Source organism: Cololabis saira, chromosome 12, assembly GCF_033807715.1.
Source record: "Cololabis saira isolate AMF1-May2022 chromosome 12, fColSai1.1, whole genome shotgun sequence".
Taxonomy (NCBI): Eukaryota; Metazoa; Chordata; class Actinopteri; order Beloniformes; family Belonidae; genus Cololabis; species Cololabis saira.
The window spans coordinates 20,219,310-20,237,661 of record NC_084598.1 but is presented as its reverse complement, the minus strand read 5'-3'; the positions used below and the strand labels follow the sequence as shown (position 1 = coordinate 20,237,661).

General features: G+C 38.5%; 1 protein-coding gene across 1 annotated transcript in view; it reads left to right on the top strand.

Moving 5' to 3' along the window:
• The window catches only part of LOC133457078 (metabotropic glutamate receptor 7-like), a 78,243-nt gene that overhangs the window by 33,109 nt on the left and 26,782 nt on the right, over window positions 1–18,352 (top strand). Inside the window, exons 3-6 of the mRNA XM_061735945.1 lie at window positions 10,300–10,435; window positions 11,046–11,200; window positions 14,292–14,429; window positions 16,182–16,382. Of these exons, the coding sequence (XP_061591929.1) occupies window positions 10,300–10,435; window positions 11,046–11,200; window positions 14,292–14,429; window positions 16,182–16,382 (630 nt within the window). The remainder of the gene's footprint in view (window positions 1–10,299; window positions 10,436–11,045; window positions 11,201–14,291; window positions 14,430–16,181; window positions 16,383–18,352) is intronic.

The following is an 18,352-nucleotide window of genomic DNA, read 5'->3' as shown; positions in this document are numbered from 1 at the left end:
TCCCTCTTGCTCCAGGTGAAGTTGGCAGAGATAAATCTTGTTTGAACTCTTCTTTGTCTGTCTGAACTCAAGCCCGAGAGAATGAGTTCAGTTATTCCCATCAGATAAAAAAAAAGGGTTGCATTTAAAGAAAACCATCCACAAGGTATTACTGTGGAATTGGTTGGAGGAAGTTGCTAACACAATGTGTTCGCAGATTTAGTTTTAGCTGTGAGGAGAGGGGGAAAAAAATCTGACAGTAAAATATGCATGTCTGACTTGTAAGTTGCAGTTGACGGGAAAAAGTCTGATAGATCTGCATCAGAGTTTTCCACCATGAAACACACCACGACTCTTCTGCATGACCCCATGACATTGCAGAGTCCTATTCCTCCAGTGGAAAAGCAAGTAGGATATGAAAAGGCACACATGCACCACGTGAATATAAGCTGCATGTCAGCCTATTTTGATGTTCTCCCAAGTGATCAGGCAGGCAGACTGGAGGGTGCAGGTCTGCCTTTAGACTGCCAAGGTGATAAATATAATTGCAGAATTATGAAGCCCCAGGAGGTTCTGATTTGGTGGGTGTAGGCAGGCAGGCTTGGGGCTTGAAACTATCAACAACTTCTAATTTAAAGGGATTTGTATTTCACTGAGCAAATGGCTGTGCTGGATTCTTCATTCTGCGGTGCATTTTTAGAGAGTATAGGGGCATATTTGAAGCAGTTAATACAGTGCATGACCTGTGAAACAGATAAGCAGACAACTTGCAATCGCTTCATGAAATTAGCATTATCATTGAACAGTCTTTGACAAATTAATCAAATGGGGAGCAGGAGTCACTAGTTCATAATGCAAGTAGTTTTGTAAAATGTTGCAGGACCATAGGTAAGAGAATGAGAATAACGATTCACTGTCACAAAACCTGCATACTATATATATATATATATATATATATATATATATATATATATATATATATATATATATATATATATATATATATATATATATATATAAACAAAGGTTTTTGAAACTGATCCACAGTCAGCACTTACACATCTCCATCATATATTCTAGCTGTTTGAAGCCACAAAGAGCCTTTTAGTTGTTTTGGGAGTTTGTTTCCACCCATTCTTCCTGGAATTGGCTTAAGGTCTGTGAGATCCTTGGCACATTTTGCATGCAGGGATCTTGCTGTGGATTTCTGATGATTTTTGAATGAAGCTTGTGAAGACTTGAGGAAAGCTACTGAGTCCATTGTGGGCTATGAAATGTTTGTTGGATCATTATCCTGTTGTAAAAACCATCCTGCCTTTTCTGTTTTTAATCTTAAAGTTATATGTGATGGGGGGATGTGTTCTCACAAGGTTTACTTGTGCTTATTTTATCCATTTTTTCCTCTGGCAGTTAAAATATTTACTGTGGCACTGGCTGTAACACGATCCGAGAAGACTGTTCTGTGGATGTGCTTAGTAGTTGAAGAGAGGCTCTTATGTGACATTCTGTATTCTTCTAATTTTAACTTTACACATTGTGGCCAAAATGTTTTTGTTTTTTTATCTTATTGATCCATAGTGCCTGTTTTCCAAAGAGATTGGGCTTGTTAAGATGATAATACAGACAATTCTGATGATTAATTTTGTGCAGAGGATGAATAAAAGATTTTATTTTGGTGCCTTGCCATGAAGGTTATGTTTGTACAGGTGGTGTGCACAATGGAACAGTACACTCAGAATGCAGAATAAAAATTGTGCCGAAGGTCTGTTGCATTTTTACAGCCAGTTGAGATGTATTTCTAATGTTACTACAAGTAATTTAAAAAAAAAAGAAGATTTTTCGTAGTCATACTTACCTCCATTTGGTCTCCTCTGTTTTTGTTAAGTGCCATTTCTTTATTAAAGTCATGTTTTAAAAAGGAAAGTACTCCATCTCCTCTTTCACTACTAAAGCTTTGCAAATTTAGGGAATGACACGAAATCCTCGGTTCTGTACCAAGTCTTAATTTGAGGGAAATACAAACTCAAATGCTACAAATTAGTAGTGTAAGTACACTTGTACTACTGTTCATCAAATCAATTAAAATCAAACTTTAGTTATAGAGCACCTTTCATACATAGAATGCAGCATAAAGTGCTTTACATAAAAACAATACACAAACATAAAACGTATTAATGCCCTGCCCCCCTCCCCCCTCCCCGCACACACACGGACAGACACAAGCACACCACAATTCACCCAAGTTACACACACAGACACACACGCAGACACACGGTTTAGACATGGCTGAGTACTGAGGATCCAGGTGAGGAAACGGTATCAGGGAGACATCCACGCCAGGAGGTCTCATAGCCTGCAACCACAAGGGATGCCTCCAAAGAGACCATCCCGGCCCGGACGGATAGAGGAGTCCACACCACAGCGGTAAAGCCGTGGTGTAGAGCTGCACAACCATCCAGGCCAGAACCACCCCCAGAACCACCCCCAGGACGACACCCTGCAGGCCAGAGTCACTCCCAGCATGGAGGCTCCCCATGAGGAAACACTGGAGATAAAAGCTAAAATAAAGCAGGATAAGATAGGCTCTGAGGTTAAAATACACACTAAAAGAGTTTAAAAGTATAACATGGGGGCATGGTGGCGCAGCTGGTAGTGCAGCCGTCTCACAGCAAGAAGGTCCTGGGTTAGTTCCCCCATGACTTCAGCGCCCACACCCTGGGTGGGGTTGGCGAAAGGGCCTTTCTGTGTGGAGTTTGCATGTTCTCCCCGTGTTCCCTTGGGTAGCTAATGTGAGCTACCCCACACAAAAACATGCAGCAATCCTGGGCTATACATGCCCCCTCTGGCCAGCCGGGGTGCCAGATGGGGTGGGGAGGATCTAATAACGTGATCCTTCCACGCTCTACGTCCGGCCAGAGAAACCCCACCCTGTCTGGTGAAAAGAAGTGTCCTGTCCTGCTCACTCCTCAGGTTAGGAGGAGACCTGAGCTCAGTGCAGTGCCTCCCGGGGTTGGTAGAGGGGACCAATGCCCAGGACTGTCACTTAGATAGGAGCACTGGGTGATGAAAAAATGGGAAAAAAATCGGGGATAAAAATAATAATAAAAAAAAAAGTATAACATAACATAAAATCCTAAAAGTAGGTCTAGAAAGCAAGACATTAAAAACTAAGAGAATAAAACAATAGAATGTATAAAATCGACCATAAATAACGACTAAATTTAAATGTAACCGGAAGAAAAACCGGATGAACTAAAGATTAATATAAAAAAGAGTAGTAAGATCCAATAGAAATAGGGGTGAGCATAGAAAATGATAAAGAGTTAAATGAGTCAGTTAAAGGCCTGATTAAAGAGAAGCGTATCAAGTAGGTAAAACACATGAATTCAACACAAATTTACTTGATTGATTGATTTATTGATCATCATGCATAAGCATGACCATTTAAAAAGAAGCAGAAGTTTTTGCAGTTTGCTGATCCAGAGTATTAAGGTGTGCATTAACATAATACCAAGAAGGAAAGAAGTCAGCAATGATCATGAAATGCAATCATTGTCCATGAAGCTGGCTATGTTGATTGCATCTAGATGGATTGTGTTTTGTTTTGGGTTTTGTTTGTTTGTTTTTTAATAGTTTGAACAGCCAAAAACAACATGAAATGTTGTTTTCCAAATAGGATTTAAACCACATAGGGATGTGGCTTTAAATGGGATTCCAGTTGGATTTGTACAGATGAAACTCATTCTGTGGTCGCTTGAATAGGATTTCAGAAAGTCGACATAAACAATTACTACATCTACTAATGACGGGATTCCTCTGTTAGCTAGCCATAAGTATTCATTGACTAGCAGCTAACCTGCCCGGACCATGGAACCTGCTATGCTGACCTACAGACAGCTGCTGAAATAAAGCAATACACAGAAGCATCCTCTGTCTCTGGTGCTTGTAACCTGTATAACATTTGAACTGTGGCTCCACATAATTGTTTGAGATGATAAGGAATAAGATTCTTTATTTGTCATTGAGCCAGCGTCCTGACACAACGATATATATTCCAGTACAACCCGTCCAAAGAGAACAAATAAAAAAAAAACTAAAAAAACAACGTAGGACATGGGTAGACAGGTGCCTGAGGCTGCAGCCATGGGTAGGCACTGCCCTTTCTTTAGCAGAGAAAAGATGGCACTAGGAGTGAGGAGGGGAAAAAAGAAACATCTTCACACTCTGTGAAAACACAGAACGAAGGTGCAAAAAAACACCTCAGCACAAAAAAAGCAACATACTCTGACAACATCATAATTAAACAAACCTCAAAACAATCTCCTAAATGAGCATTGCAGCATCGTGGCGCGGCGTGTCTAACCTAAGATTGCATGCTGGGAGGGGGGGCAGCATCCTGGTATCTGTTGTCCATTAATCTATCTATCTCGCCTTAAGTAGCCGACAGAAGGAAGAAGATTGCTGATTATGGAAGCATCAGTTGAATGAGTATGTATGTGATCAAGTTTATGGATGGTGGTGTTTGTGGTTAATTTGTAGTTTTAAAGGCCAGACGTCCCACGGGTTTAGTAAAATGTCCCCCGTTAAAGCTGTCCGCAATTTCGATGTTGTATGAGGGAGAAAAAAGTTGCTTGCAGACTAAACCTCCGGTTATTATTGCACCCAGTTAAACTGACGTGTGTGTGGGACCCATGATTAATGAATTTACATAAACCGATAACCCGTCACGATCCTCTCACGTAAGGGAGCAACCGTCTATTTAATTGACTTGTTTATTTACTGTCTGTACTTAAACACAATCATTGGACATGTTGGTGCAGGGATCAGAGGTGATGAGGAAGTGATGGGCAGATTTGGTATCCAGGAAAACAGATGGCAGGAGACTTTGTAAGAGGATTGAAATGTCTGTAGTGAATACTTTCTTCGAGAAGAGACAGGAACACAGGGTGACGTATAAGAGGAGCACCCAGGTGGGCTTGTTGAGCCGCATTTTGTAATAAACTACCCCGACGCATTTTGTAATACATTTTGCCACATTATGTAATAAGTTATTACATTTTGAGAAGATTATTACAAAATGCACTTGCAACTTTTTTATATTCTAGAAAATGTAATAACATGGTGCATTATGTAATAACAATTCAAAAGCATAGTTTATTTGTTTGTTATTGGCCTATATAATTCCAAACTTGAAATAGGCGACTAAAGTTATATTTGGAGTATTATACATAGATTTATTGGGCTAAATAACTCTAAGTGAAATTGCATAAAAAACAACAAAAGTCACTCTTGTATGAATTCATTGTTAAACAAACAACAATAATAGGTATTATTACATAATGCACCATGTTATTACATTTCCTAGAAAATAAAAAAGTTGCAAGTGCATTTTATAATAATCTTCTCAAAATGCAATAACAAAATGTATTACAAAATGGGGAAGTTTATTACAAAATGCGGCTTAATTACAAAATTAGATGAAAAAGTTATTACATTTTGGACGTTTATTTCAAAATGCAGCTCTTTTTTTTTGTATGAAACTTTATTAAGAATCATTAAGTTGACCAGTTGTTGAATTTTGTAATTTTAGTTTTCGTAATATAGTAAGATATCTTTAGCTTCTAATTTAATTACATTATTAGTTTGTATGTCAAAAAATTCTTCAAATTTTTTCCAGAAACTTAAAGTATGTTCGCATTCATAAAGAGGATGGTCTCTTCGTCATGTTTACAAAATACACATCTGCTATCAATGTCTACAAATTTGGATATAAGTTGGTTGGTGGGGTAAATATCATGTAAAATTTTATATTGGACTTCTTTTAATTTGTTTGAGATTGTAAATCTATAGGGAAGAAGCCACGCTGTTTTCCACTGAATGTCAGAAAAATGGGAGTTCCACACAAATTTCCCTAATTTGGAATAGCGTTTTATTACCGATTGATATTCTTTATTTGTGATAGGAAAGATTTTAGATTTAAGGAATTCCTCGTAATTTAGAATTTTACCTTAGGTCTGCGAGGCAAATTATATCCCTGTCAATCCAGTTTTGTAAATATAATGATTTATTTTTCCTAGCTATGTATTGATTGTTCCAAATTATGCATTTGTGAGGGGAAAAGTTATGGACAAAGCTAAATTTTGCTGCTGAGACTGTTGATGAAATTTAGATAATTTTTGCGGTAGTTTGGATGGATCGTAATTACATTGTAGAAAATGCGGCTCAACAGGGCTACATCTTTGTAGACGATGTCATCTGAAGGAGATCAGTGACTGCAGAGTCGTGGCAGGAGAGAAAATGGAGGTGTGGAGGATCACTGGTGGTGAAGAAGACAAAGGCAGAGAAGAGGATGAAGTGGTTGAAGCTGAAAAAGGAGCAGTGTCCTGTGGTTTTCAGGGAGGAGATGAGACAGGCCCCAGATGGGCAGGCGGTGGTTCCAGATGACTGGACAACTACAGCAAATGTGATCAGGGAGACAGGTGGGACAGGACTTGGTCTGTCATCTGGAAGGAAAGTAGATAAGGAGACTTGGTGGTGGAATGAAGACATCCAGGAGAACATTCAGCGAAAGAAGTGGGACATTGAGAGGACTGAAGAGAGTAGACAGCAGTACAAGGAGATGCAGAAAAACGTGAAGGTAGGGGTGGCAAAGGCCAAACAAAGATGATGATTGGTATTCCTGGCTGGACAGCAAGGAGGGTGAGAATGACTTGTACAGGTTGGTGAGACAGAGACGGGAGGGACATCCATAAGGTTAAAGTGCTTAAAGACAGAGGTGGAGATGTGTAGGCAGGTGACGGAAGATGGAAAGAGTATTTTGACGAGTTGATGAAGGAGGAAAATGAGAGGGAACAAAGAAATGAAGAGGTGACTTTTATGGATCAGGAAGTTGCAAAGATTAGTAAAGATGAAGTGAGGAGGCCAGGATGAAAAATGGAAAGGCAGTTGGTTCTGATGATATCCCTGTGGAAGTGTCTCAGAAAGGTGGCAGCAGGGTTTCTGACCAGGTTGTTCAACAAGGTCATAGAGAGTAAAGGGATGCAATTGCGATTTAATATGCACTTTTTTTTCCAACTTTTTTTCTCCCTCATGCAATATCAAAATTGCGGACATTTCACCAAACTCGCGGAACCCCATAAATGTGATCACATACATACACATCCAATTGACGCTTCCATAATCTGCAATCTTCTTCCTTCTGCCAACTACTTAAGGCGAGCTATAGATGGATTAATGGACAACAGTGGCATCTACTGGATGGTGCTCTGCGAATCGTGAGCTATTTGTGTGTGTATCTGCAGAACGAATGTTTCAAAAATACGCACATGTGATTGGTGATCCACAGATGCCGGATCACGCTTCACAAACGTTTTTTTCAGTTTTACAAATACAGTAACTTTTTGTTTTACAAATGTAAAATTCTACATTTATAAATACGCCTGTATTTGTAAAACTCAACATACTGTAGAAGGTACAAATAGGACATTTTTATGTGTGGATAGCAAAACACCTGTGCAACTCAACATATATTTGTCGATCACTCTCTGTGCATTTACAGTTATTCATGAGACAAATCTAACTCCATACCGATTCAGGATCACATATGAAAGAAGCCTGGGTCTGATTTGAAAAAAAATTTGATTTTTGCCATTCAGACAATCATTAAAAAATCCAATATGACTCGCATATGAGCTAAAATCGTAATTGAACCTCAGTGTGCATGTAGCCTAAGTGCACAAAGCAGACAGTTAACATGGGGACTCTAATGGAAAACACCCAATATCCCTTTCACACAAACTATGATCTGAGACTAATAAGCAAGGGTGTATATACATAGCTCAGTGGTCAGGATGATACTTTCCATTTCAATGGTTCTGATATGTTCTTAGGTGCAAGACCACTTATGGCATTGAAGACAAGCTGCACACTAGAAGTGTTACCAGGAGAAAGCCTCTTCTCTTTAATAAGTACATGGCAGCTTAACTTATTGTTGGTTTGCAAAGTTACTTCTGAGCAAACCCAGACTTCTGAAAAATGACCTTTGGGCAAATGAGACCAGAGTTGGATTACCGAAGTGGGACAGCAATGCTCAGTGGGTGGAGCAGTTCTCCATGTGTTGAGGGGTCCCTGGGCAAGATCCTGTACCCCCCAAACATTGCCCCCGATACGCTCATCAATGTGTGATAGCAGAGAAATGGCATTGCATACAGTGTATAGAGAATTAATATATGTATATATATATATATATATATATATATATATATATATATATATATATATATATATATATATATATATATAAACAGAGAAATGGCATTGCATACTGTGTATAGATAAACTAATATACTATATATATATATATATATATATACATATATATATATACATATATATATATATATATATATATATATATATATATATATATATATATATATATATATATATATATATATATATATATATATATATATATATATATATATATATATATATATCCACAGATACAACACTTGCATTTTCACCGTGCATGCCTCCCCAACTAGGCGACTGACCTTTTAACTGACTGACGGATGAGAAATTCTGCAGGTATTCAATAATTTAGCCACCATTGCACAACCGCTAGCCTGCAGCCGTTAGGGCAACTTTAAACTCACAACATATTCCTCTCTTCAGATTGACTCAGCTCCAAATGCTTCTCATCTTATTATTTACTTTTGTAGACTATAATCTGTTTCATCTGAAAAAAATTAAACCATAACAAAGTGTGATTGTTACCTGCAAATATACAGCCCCGTGGACATAAGGGGGTGCTGCTAACACAGAATGAGTTACAGAAGGCAAAGTTAGATCTTGCACAGGTTCTAAAGCAGAAACTTGGAAGTGCAGTGTAATAGTGTGGGCACTTTGGCTAAAATCATCTAAAAAGTCTGAGCTGAAACATAGCTTTAGTGTTCCTCCTTGGAGACTAGCAGAACTGTCTTCTCTGAATAAACGGCAGCAAGTCCATTTCACTACAAGTTTCCACAAACCCTTTAGCAACAACTACGCCATTGGCATTATGTGTAGTCCACTCAGGCTGGATAATAGCAGCCGTCTGAGAAGTCTTTTGGCACTCATTGTGTAAAAATTCCCAGTTCGCTTGCTTATTCTATAAAAATGCACATCTAAGCGGCTGAGCAGTTATCATTTTACTGTCCTCTGCCTTAAGAAATGCCACAGCAAACCGTGACTGGAGATGTGTGATCCGCCAGCTAAAAGCTGTTTATATCAAAGTAATGAGCCTGCAGAGAGTAGCAATTAGGAGATCCCTTGCATTTCCTTGTCGGTTCGGGGAAGCTCGAACTGAGAAGTTATTGGGTAGACTTTTAAAATGCTTTAGTGGAATAAATTAAATTGACTTAGGTAAAGTTTTGCTGTTGACTTGGGATATAAGAAGCTGCTTCAGTTTGAACATACAGCGGTTAGGACGTTCTCTCGCACAGGTGATTATATCTGTTCGTTTAAAGTGCTTAAAAGGTTAGCATGTCCTCTGCACCTATAATTATCACACCAGAAGAGCGCTATGGGCTTTTTCATTTATTCTTTTTGGGGATTTTTTGTGAAAGAGGACATTTTTTTTCTCCACCCAATAATGAGCTGTTAAATATCACAATAAATGATCACTATATCTAGTAATTTGTTAAAAGCCAGTTGTTATAATATGTTGTACCAAATATATGTGGCAGCTATTTAGCAAGCCACCAAGGCGATCAGCGCTCTTCGTCCTGTACAAACTCATCAACGAGGACCTGTCTGAGAGTGATTTATTGTCAGTATTAATATCCTCTGTGTTGGTTATTGCATCTGATTGGTTTATGTTTCAAGAAGATGTTTGATAATGACTTGAGATGAAAATCCAATAGCGAGTTGTTATTTTCTCAAATCCATAATATTTAATCTGTAGCTTTATGTTCCAGTTGCTGCGGATTATTGGATTTGGTATGGCAGGAATGTTTATAACCCTTTTTCTGTGAAATGGTGTCGGTGCTCAGCTGGAAGGCACACTATAAGTGTTACATTGCGTGCTGTTGTGGTTTGCAGATCATTGCCAAAATGTAAATGCATAATACTGTTAGACTATCATTTAGACTCCATAGCTGGCATGACAAATTCATCAAACACTCACTATTGTGTTGAGAGGTGTTTCTGTTTCCACAGTGGGGAGATTTCCAAGGGAAAATAAAACAGCAGCCATTGTGACTTCAGGCTTTTTGTGTGTGAGCTGAGTGGGATCATCCCAAAGGCCTTACCATGTCCTACTCTCGTCCCATTAAAAAGGTGGAATCTGCATCGCCCAGTCCTTGAAAATTCCACACAACCCCAAGCTGGAGGATTATGACAAAATAGTCCAACAGCTCCAGGAAACGCAAAACTCGAGGGCAGTCATCATCTTTGCTAGTGAAGAAGACATACGGTGAGGAGTGCGGCACATTTTGGTTTCATACATGTTGTTCAAGCGTGCTAATGACTTGCCACGTTGAGGTATTTATTCTTAGAGCCGCAGCTCTTGAAGACGAGCCAGGAGCAGAGATTTTGCCGCACGTACGGGCTGTGTCTGCAACACAAACATACCTACGACAACACAAACATAGCTCAGAGGAGAAGACGCAGGAATACAGATTGCAAAAAAGCAGCAGAGATATTGTTTCATTCACAAGACCCCTTGAGTAATGTTTATATGAAGAAACAGAATCAAACATTAAGTGGATACAACTTCAACAAGATGAATCCAGAATGTGTAAGGGAAATGGAAAACATAAGTAAAGGATAAGACATATGGAGACAGGTTTTTTTTCTTTCTCTGTGAATGAAAACATTACATTTCCTCATGAAAGACATACAGCAAAGTAATAATAGTAATACCCTTTTAGTGTCTCACTTAGAAGGAGGAAAAAATAAATCCTCATGTGAGGGCTGTGATGCCCAAACAGCTCCTTGAGGCTGGCTGCTCCTTGGTCTAATAGATGTAGGATTGCACATCCCTCTAGTGGTCTGCCCTAATAAACATACGAATGCCCTTGCAGGGGGGTGCTCAATGCCACCAAGAGGAGCAATAAGGTGGGACATTTCCTGTGGATTGGATCTGACAGCTGGGGGTCCAAGAGCAGCCCCATCCACCAGCTCGAAGATGTAGCGGTGGGAGCAATCACCATACTGCCCAAGCGCTCCTCCATTAAAGGTATGCACACAGTGAGACATGCAGCAGGCTTCACACCGCCACTTACTGTATTCTGTTCTTGTTTATTGATTTGAAGTGGAAACACACGTGAGCATCAGACTAAGTAGAGTTGTGTGTGTTACCTTTGGTGCATCACTATGCATCACTAACTCTGTCACATTAAACTGATAAAACATTCAACATCCGCAACATGTAAAGTGGACGTTAAAAGAAGCAGAGATATATTTTATTTTTATGCACAATTCCCAGTTTTAATCTATGTTGCCTGTACAGTGGATTTACACGTCTTTCTGTATATGCCATTGTTTACAGGTGTAGACGTGGGAAGTATGGTATAATGCGGGCTGAATGAGAAAATGTCTGATGTCAAGAAATAGAAAAAAGTAAATGCTGCAGCCAATCCACTTTTGATTTGACATTTGACTCTGTTTTCTTTCTTGCTACCGTCAGACAGAGAATGTGAGGTTACAGCTATTTTCACTTCACACAACATGTTTGCATTAAAATGCACACAGATGCCAGTTTACTTGCACAGCACAGCACTTGTTCCAGTTGTGTATCGGGTCATCTTCACATACGTCCTCCTGAAATGTCACCAAAAAAAATTACATTTGCTCATTTGCTGGCCAGGAAAAACAAACTGCTTCCACTGAACCATGTACAGCCACCTTCCCCTTTGAATGAGAAAACATTTCTTTGGAGACATCTTGGAAACAAAGGAAAACTGCTTAGTGAGAAGAATTAGCAGATCTACCCAGATGGAAAAACTCACTCAATCATTGATATGCAGCTGTAAACTGCTTTTGCAATGACCACTGAAACTCTTTTCTCAATGCGTACTGCATGCAGAATAGAGCAAAATAGCACATTGGTACTTTCCTTTTAACCGAGTGCCTCTTGTCTTTTTGGGGGACAACCACCCATATATATGTGTTTCTCCATGTGATATATTCCATGCACTAATCTTACAATGACGTGTTACAATTAACTACATTCCTTTTTAAAGATCCGATTTCATAACTTATTTTGCTTATCTGTATGTCCCCTGTACATTATAGTCGGCCAGGTCCCACAGTTTCCTATTTTCATCCTCTCTGAGAATTGCCTGAGGCTTCAAATCTGTTTTTAACTCTACTTCTGTCTTTGGGGAAGAACATTTTTTTCTTTTTTCTGAAACACAAGGCAACTTTTAAGCAAGATTTAAACCAATGTGCGTGATGCATGAAGCTTGTTTTGCCAAATTGCTGCCAGCAGTTATACATTAAGTTTACACCTGTTATACATTAGGTTTCACTTGTTATACATTAGGTTTTCACCTCTTATACATTAGGTTTACAGTAGGTTTACACCTGTTATACATTAGGTTTTCACCTCTTATACATTAGGTTTACAGTAGGTTTACACCTGTTATACATTAGGTTTTCACCTCTTATACATTAGGTTTACAGTAGGTTTACACCTGTTATACATTAGGTTTTCACCTGTTATACATTAGGTCTCACCTGTTATACATTAAGCTTTCCACCTGATACACATTAGGTTTACACCTGTTATACTTTAGGTTTTCACCTGTTCTACTTTAGGTTTTAAAATGTTCTACTTTAGGTTTTCACCTGGAAAAGAGACATCCCTAAGAGTGGGATCCATCATACATGATAACTGTTTCCTGTTAATGTAACAATACTAGGAAATTTGGCCTTTTATGAAGTCATAATGTTCTCATGTTTGACAAAAAGTTTCTCCAGAAGGCAGCATTCCCATCACTCTAAAACCTGAATGTATTTTTGTTCATAGGAATCCAGCCACATATGTCATCTAAGATGACAATTCATCATACTATCTCTGTATGTTAGTCAGAAACACAAACACCCAAGAAAACATTTTACAAATAGAAACAAAAAAGGAAATCTGAACTTTATAAACTAATTTTCTCCAAGGAAAAATAAGTTGCAACCGTGTTCGGATAACCAGTTTGGATAAACTGACAAAACTTCATATTTACTTTCAATACTTGTGGACTAAATGAAATGCTAGACCAAGAACTTTAATTCAGCTATGTAGTGTTAAGATAGTAAGAATTTCTGCAGCGTTTCCTTGTGGAAAATTTAAAATGTCTTTTCATTAATCTCTTAATATCATTGTTAACCATTTCTCTTAAAACTACAGCTTCAATATTGAACCCAGGAAATGGAAGCAAACCATTAAATTAGACAGCCACATTTGCTAGAACATGCAAATTTCACTTCATAAAAGGAATATTCTCAGCATGTTTCATCTATTTTCAGTTCTGTCCTGTGTCACAGTCCAGAGAACTGCTCATTATTATAATTGAGGCCTGAGTTCTATAAAGATTTTGTTAATTAGGGGAGGTCTTGCCTGGACAAATGTACGTGGTAGAAGCAGGGAGGATATTATTAATCTACCATGCATCATTGTAGGTCCGTTGAAATTAACATCAGCAGATTCACTCAGCTGTAATTAGCCACCATCACCTTTACCCAGATGATATGACTGGACAACAGAGAGTGAAACTTGTATTATTATCCACAGATAAAATTGTGTGTTCCTTTTGAAAAGATGAACAAAAATACAGTTTTATTGATCTCTTTGTAAGTTTTTGCTACCAGTAAACTTTCCCATTTGTTACAGCAAGTTATTTCTGCTCAAGTTAATGCTAAAGTCATCATTACACTAACATAACATGCTTTTAATCCATCACTGTTGTAAAGGATTTCACGAAGTGAGGCCTAGTGTTCAGTAAGAACAGCACCTCACGGCCTCGGGCAACAGGCTGCGGCACCTCTCAGACTGCCTGTGTTATTTATTATGTTCCTGTTTTTTAATTAATGTAATTTCCTAGATGAAAGGAGTGATTACAATTCCACAGAGCTTGAGAGGAAGAAGAACCACCACGGTCAGATTTTGATGAAGTAGTGCTTGCTGGTCGTGTTTCCAACACCTAGCGGCCACCACGCAGCCACCGCTGTTGATGCTGATGCTGCTGCACAAGTTTCACTTCATTTCCTGCAGGTCTGAATTGGATTATAATTGGTCCGGAACTGAGCCATTCTCCTCCTTTCCTCTTTCCCAGGGTTTGATGAATACTTCACTGGTCTCACTCTCGAGAACAATCGCAGAAACGTGTGGTTTGCTGAGTTTTGGGAGGAAAACTTTGACTGCAGGCTGCTCAGTGCCTCAAAGAGAGAGGATACGAGCCGCAAATGCACAGGTACGTGGTTTTTTAGTATGAAACAATTAGGGGTATATGTCTGTGGTACACTAAGAAGATGACGTGTCCCATTAGGAGGGTGCAGGTATAAGACACAGTTGGGGTTTAAATCAAGCCCTTTTGTCTGCAACCCAGCCAGAAAAAGGTGTATTATTAGAGTAATGATGCACTATGTGTCTTTATCATGCTGCATTAAGGAGTCGGCCTGGGGGTGAAGTCCTGTAAATCTTAAATTCCCTGTACTCCCCCTTAACCCCGTCACTCTGACAGCACCAGTGCAGTATCTGCAAAGAGCCAGAATATCATTTATTCAAGATAAAATTACTATGAACAGGACTGAAAGCTAAGTAAATTCCATTCATGACCCCATTCTTCTCCAGCGCCATCTCCGTCTTGAATTAATGATAGTGTTGTTTCCCACAGTGATGTACTCTTACGTTACCCTAACTATGCCTGCCAACAATATGACAGGCATTCATTTCACTGCATCTGCACTGCATTATTTACGTGGATAATGCCTGAGATGTGGGATAGTTTATTAATCTTGCTCGAATACGTGATGATTGTAATAGCCGTGTGACACAAATTACTATTTGCTGAAGGCTTTTGTTTCCTTTACGATCTCCTGCATGGTGCCTTTTATCATGCGTCAAAGACAGAAGATGCTCCCCCACTTGGCGAGCCCCAGAAAAAACCCTCTGCATAATGACTGCAATATGACTTTCTCTTTCTCAATTCTACTGAAAATGGTTGCACATTTGTGCCTTTGTTGCTTTTGTTTTGTAACCTCCAGCTGAGCTGATATTTCAGAATATTAAATACTAACACAATACCTTTGCCTTCCATGAGTGTCCACAGAGCCTCCTATGCGCTGCGCTCAGAAATTCAAAAAGGTTATGTGTGGGTTGAGACGTATGTTGAGTTCTGACACACATGGAAATGTCAGAGCAGGTTGGGTTTGAGCTCCTTCGGTTAATGGAAGGCTTAGGTATGTCTAATTACTGTCATCACCAAGTCTGTGTCTGAGGACAATAATCAACTTACACTACCCTATTTGCTTGTTGATGCTTTCTGTTAAATGGGACCCAGAATGTCACAGCTCTCATGTTAATGACAATAATTATTAAGTGTAATGGGAATATTTATTGTTTATACACTCTTTTGAAATGCAGCCTTTATCTGCTGGGATTAAAGAGACAATTCAGCGGGTAACAAAAGTGAAAGAAGGGGCTGTGCATTTCATATTCAAAAAGAGTATCAGCAGAATGAGGCAAAACCTTTATAAGAGCCCATATAAAAAGGGCAGAACGCTGGCAGGAGGATATAAAAAGAGCAGGAATTCACTGTGGCAGAGACTGCTACTGAAGTTCATGATGATCTTCATCTCTTTTTTCAGATGGGACAAATGAAGTTCATTGTTGACTGCCTGCTAGTTTGTGGCACACTCAAGAAATTCATTCTGACTCCGCTGTAGTTGTTACAAACACTTTCTCTCACAGCTCAGCTTGATATATCCCACTTGGGAATTAGATGTGTCTTCTTGTTTCCTTTAACACATTGTCTCCCCTAGGTGTGATTCCTGCAGAATCAAAAGTGAACAAACTGCGGCAAATGGTTAATGGAGAAAAAGATATGTACATTTAAAAAAAAAGAAAAAAGTTGGAGATGACTAGCAGAGCTGAGAGAAAGTGATGTCTAATGGTTGTTGATGCATTTGGCTTTAATCTCACCCCCTTCCCTTTCTTCTTTCAGGCCAAGAACGCATCGGGATTGACTCCAAGTATGAGCAAGAGGGCAAGGTGCAGTTTGTGATTGACGCGGTGTACGCCATGGCCCACGCTCTGCACAACATGCACAGGGACTTGTGTCCCGATTATCCTGGGGTTTGTCCACAAATGGAGTCTGCAGATGGAAAAACTCTGCTGCGGTACATACGAAACACCAGCTTCAACGGTGAGGGACATATCGAAGTTTATTCATTAGTGAAAAATTAGAAGAAAAATGCTTCTGATTATGAGGTTAGAGGTTTTGATTGCATTTATACCACAATATCAACTCCAAAAAAAGTTAAGGCACTGTGCAAAATGTCACTAAAAACTGAATGCAAATCTCATAAAACCATATTTGATTTATAACAGAGCATAGGAAATGTCAAATATTTAAATGTTCACTCTTAAGGGGAAAAGGGACTTTTAAATTTGATCGCAGATTCATGTCTCGAAAAATTTTAAACGGGATGATGTTCACCACTGAATAGCATCTCCTCGTCTTTTTATGTCCGTAAACTGAGAAAACGAGTTGTTGAAACTTTGGGAGATGAATGCTGTCCGATTTTTGTCCGATACAGTCCTACTTTTTTACTTAAAATTTTTTTTTTTTGTCCTACTCAGCTATCCAGGGTCTTTCTTTGTCATACTTTTCTTTTCGTGAAGTAGCAAGGTTTGCGACTGGTGAAAAGCTTAGATAGTTGCCAGGCCAGTTCAGAACCAGGACCCTACTACTACAAATACATGCTTTTCTAGTAGATGCAATATGTGGTTTAGCATTGTCTTGCTGAAGGATGCAGGGTGTTCCATGAAATAGACATCTGGACTGAAACCTTTGGTCATAAAAGATACCATTTAATAGGTACCCCATACTATCAGAGATGCAGGCTTTTCAGTGCAAACATTACCATGCCAAGTGGTTCCTTACCTTTTTAGGCTTCTGGACAAAGAAGAATTTCCAAAAATAATTGTAAATTTTGGTTTATCTCACACTTTACACTTTACCTTAGTTCATTCTTTTTCCTCTTTCAATTCTAAGCTTTGGCCCAGAAGATGTCAGTCGCCCTGGATCATCTTCTATATGTCTTTTTCTTTGCATGATATTGCTAATTTGTGGATGGCACAGCAAATTGTTTTCTTGGAAAATGATTTCCAGAAGTGCTCCTCAGCACGTTCAGTATCCAAGAATCCTGGCTGTTTTTAATGAAGTGCCACCACAGAACCTAAACATGCATGAAATATGGATTTTCAGTCTTGTCTCATGTGCAGAGATTTCTCCAGATTTGCTGAATCTTTGGATGATATTCTAGATGATTATATATTCAAACTCGTTGTGATTTAACACTGATGACCATTATTCTAAAATTATTTCGCAATTTTTAGATGCAGAATTTTTGCATATTGGCAAACCTCAGCCCATCTTTACTTCTGACAGTCTCTGCTTCTGTAAGATGCTCTTTTTAGACCCAATCATGTCACGACCTGTTGCCAACTAAGCTAATTAGTTGCAAGATGTTCCACCAGATGCTTCTTTTTAGTACCACTTATTTTTCCAGCCTTTTGTTGCCCATGTTCCAACTTTTGCTGCGAGGAAATTAAAAGATGACCTAATACTTTATTTTTCATGAAATGGTGAAATGACTCCCTTAGCAAATAAGTAGCAAATAAAATCCTGTTCTTATTTGCATTTTACTTGGGGACCCCGACTGTTTTGGAATTGCAATTCACTAAAGTAACCAAGCTGAAATTAAAATATCAGCTTCCTATCTTCATTAACCATTCTTCTGCCTCATTTAACGGCATGAGGCATATTATGCTTACTGTCGTTGACGTTCTAATTTGGAGAGCAAAGGTAATAGCAAAATACAGGAAAATGAATAAACATAGTAATAAAATTATATATAATTATATATATGTATATATATATATATATATATATATATATATATATATATATATATATATATATATATATATATATATATATATATATATATATATATATATATATATATATATATATATATATATATATATATATATATATATGCTTGCTCCTACTGCATACTTGCCTGAGACATGGCAGTAGTATCAGTATTTGTATCGATCTACCAATCTAGCCTGTGGCAAAAGAAAAACAAAGCATGGGGCTTCAAC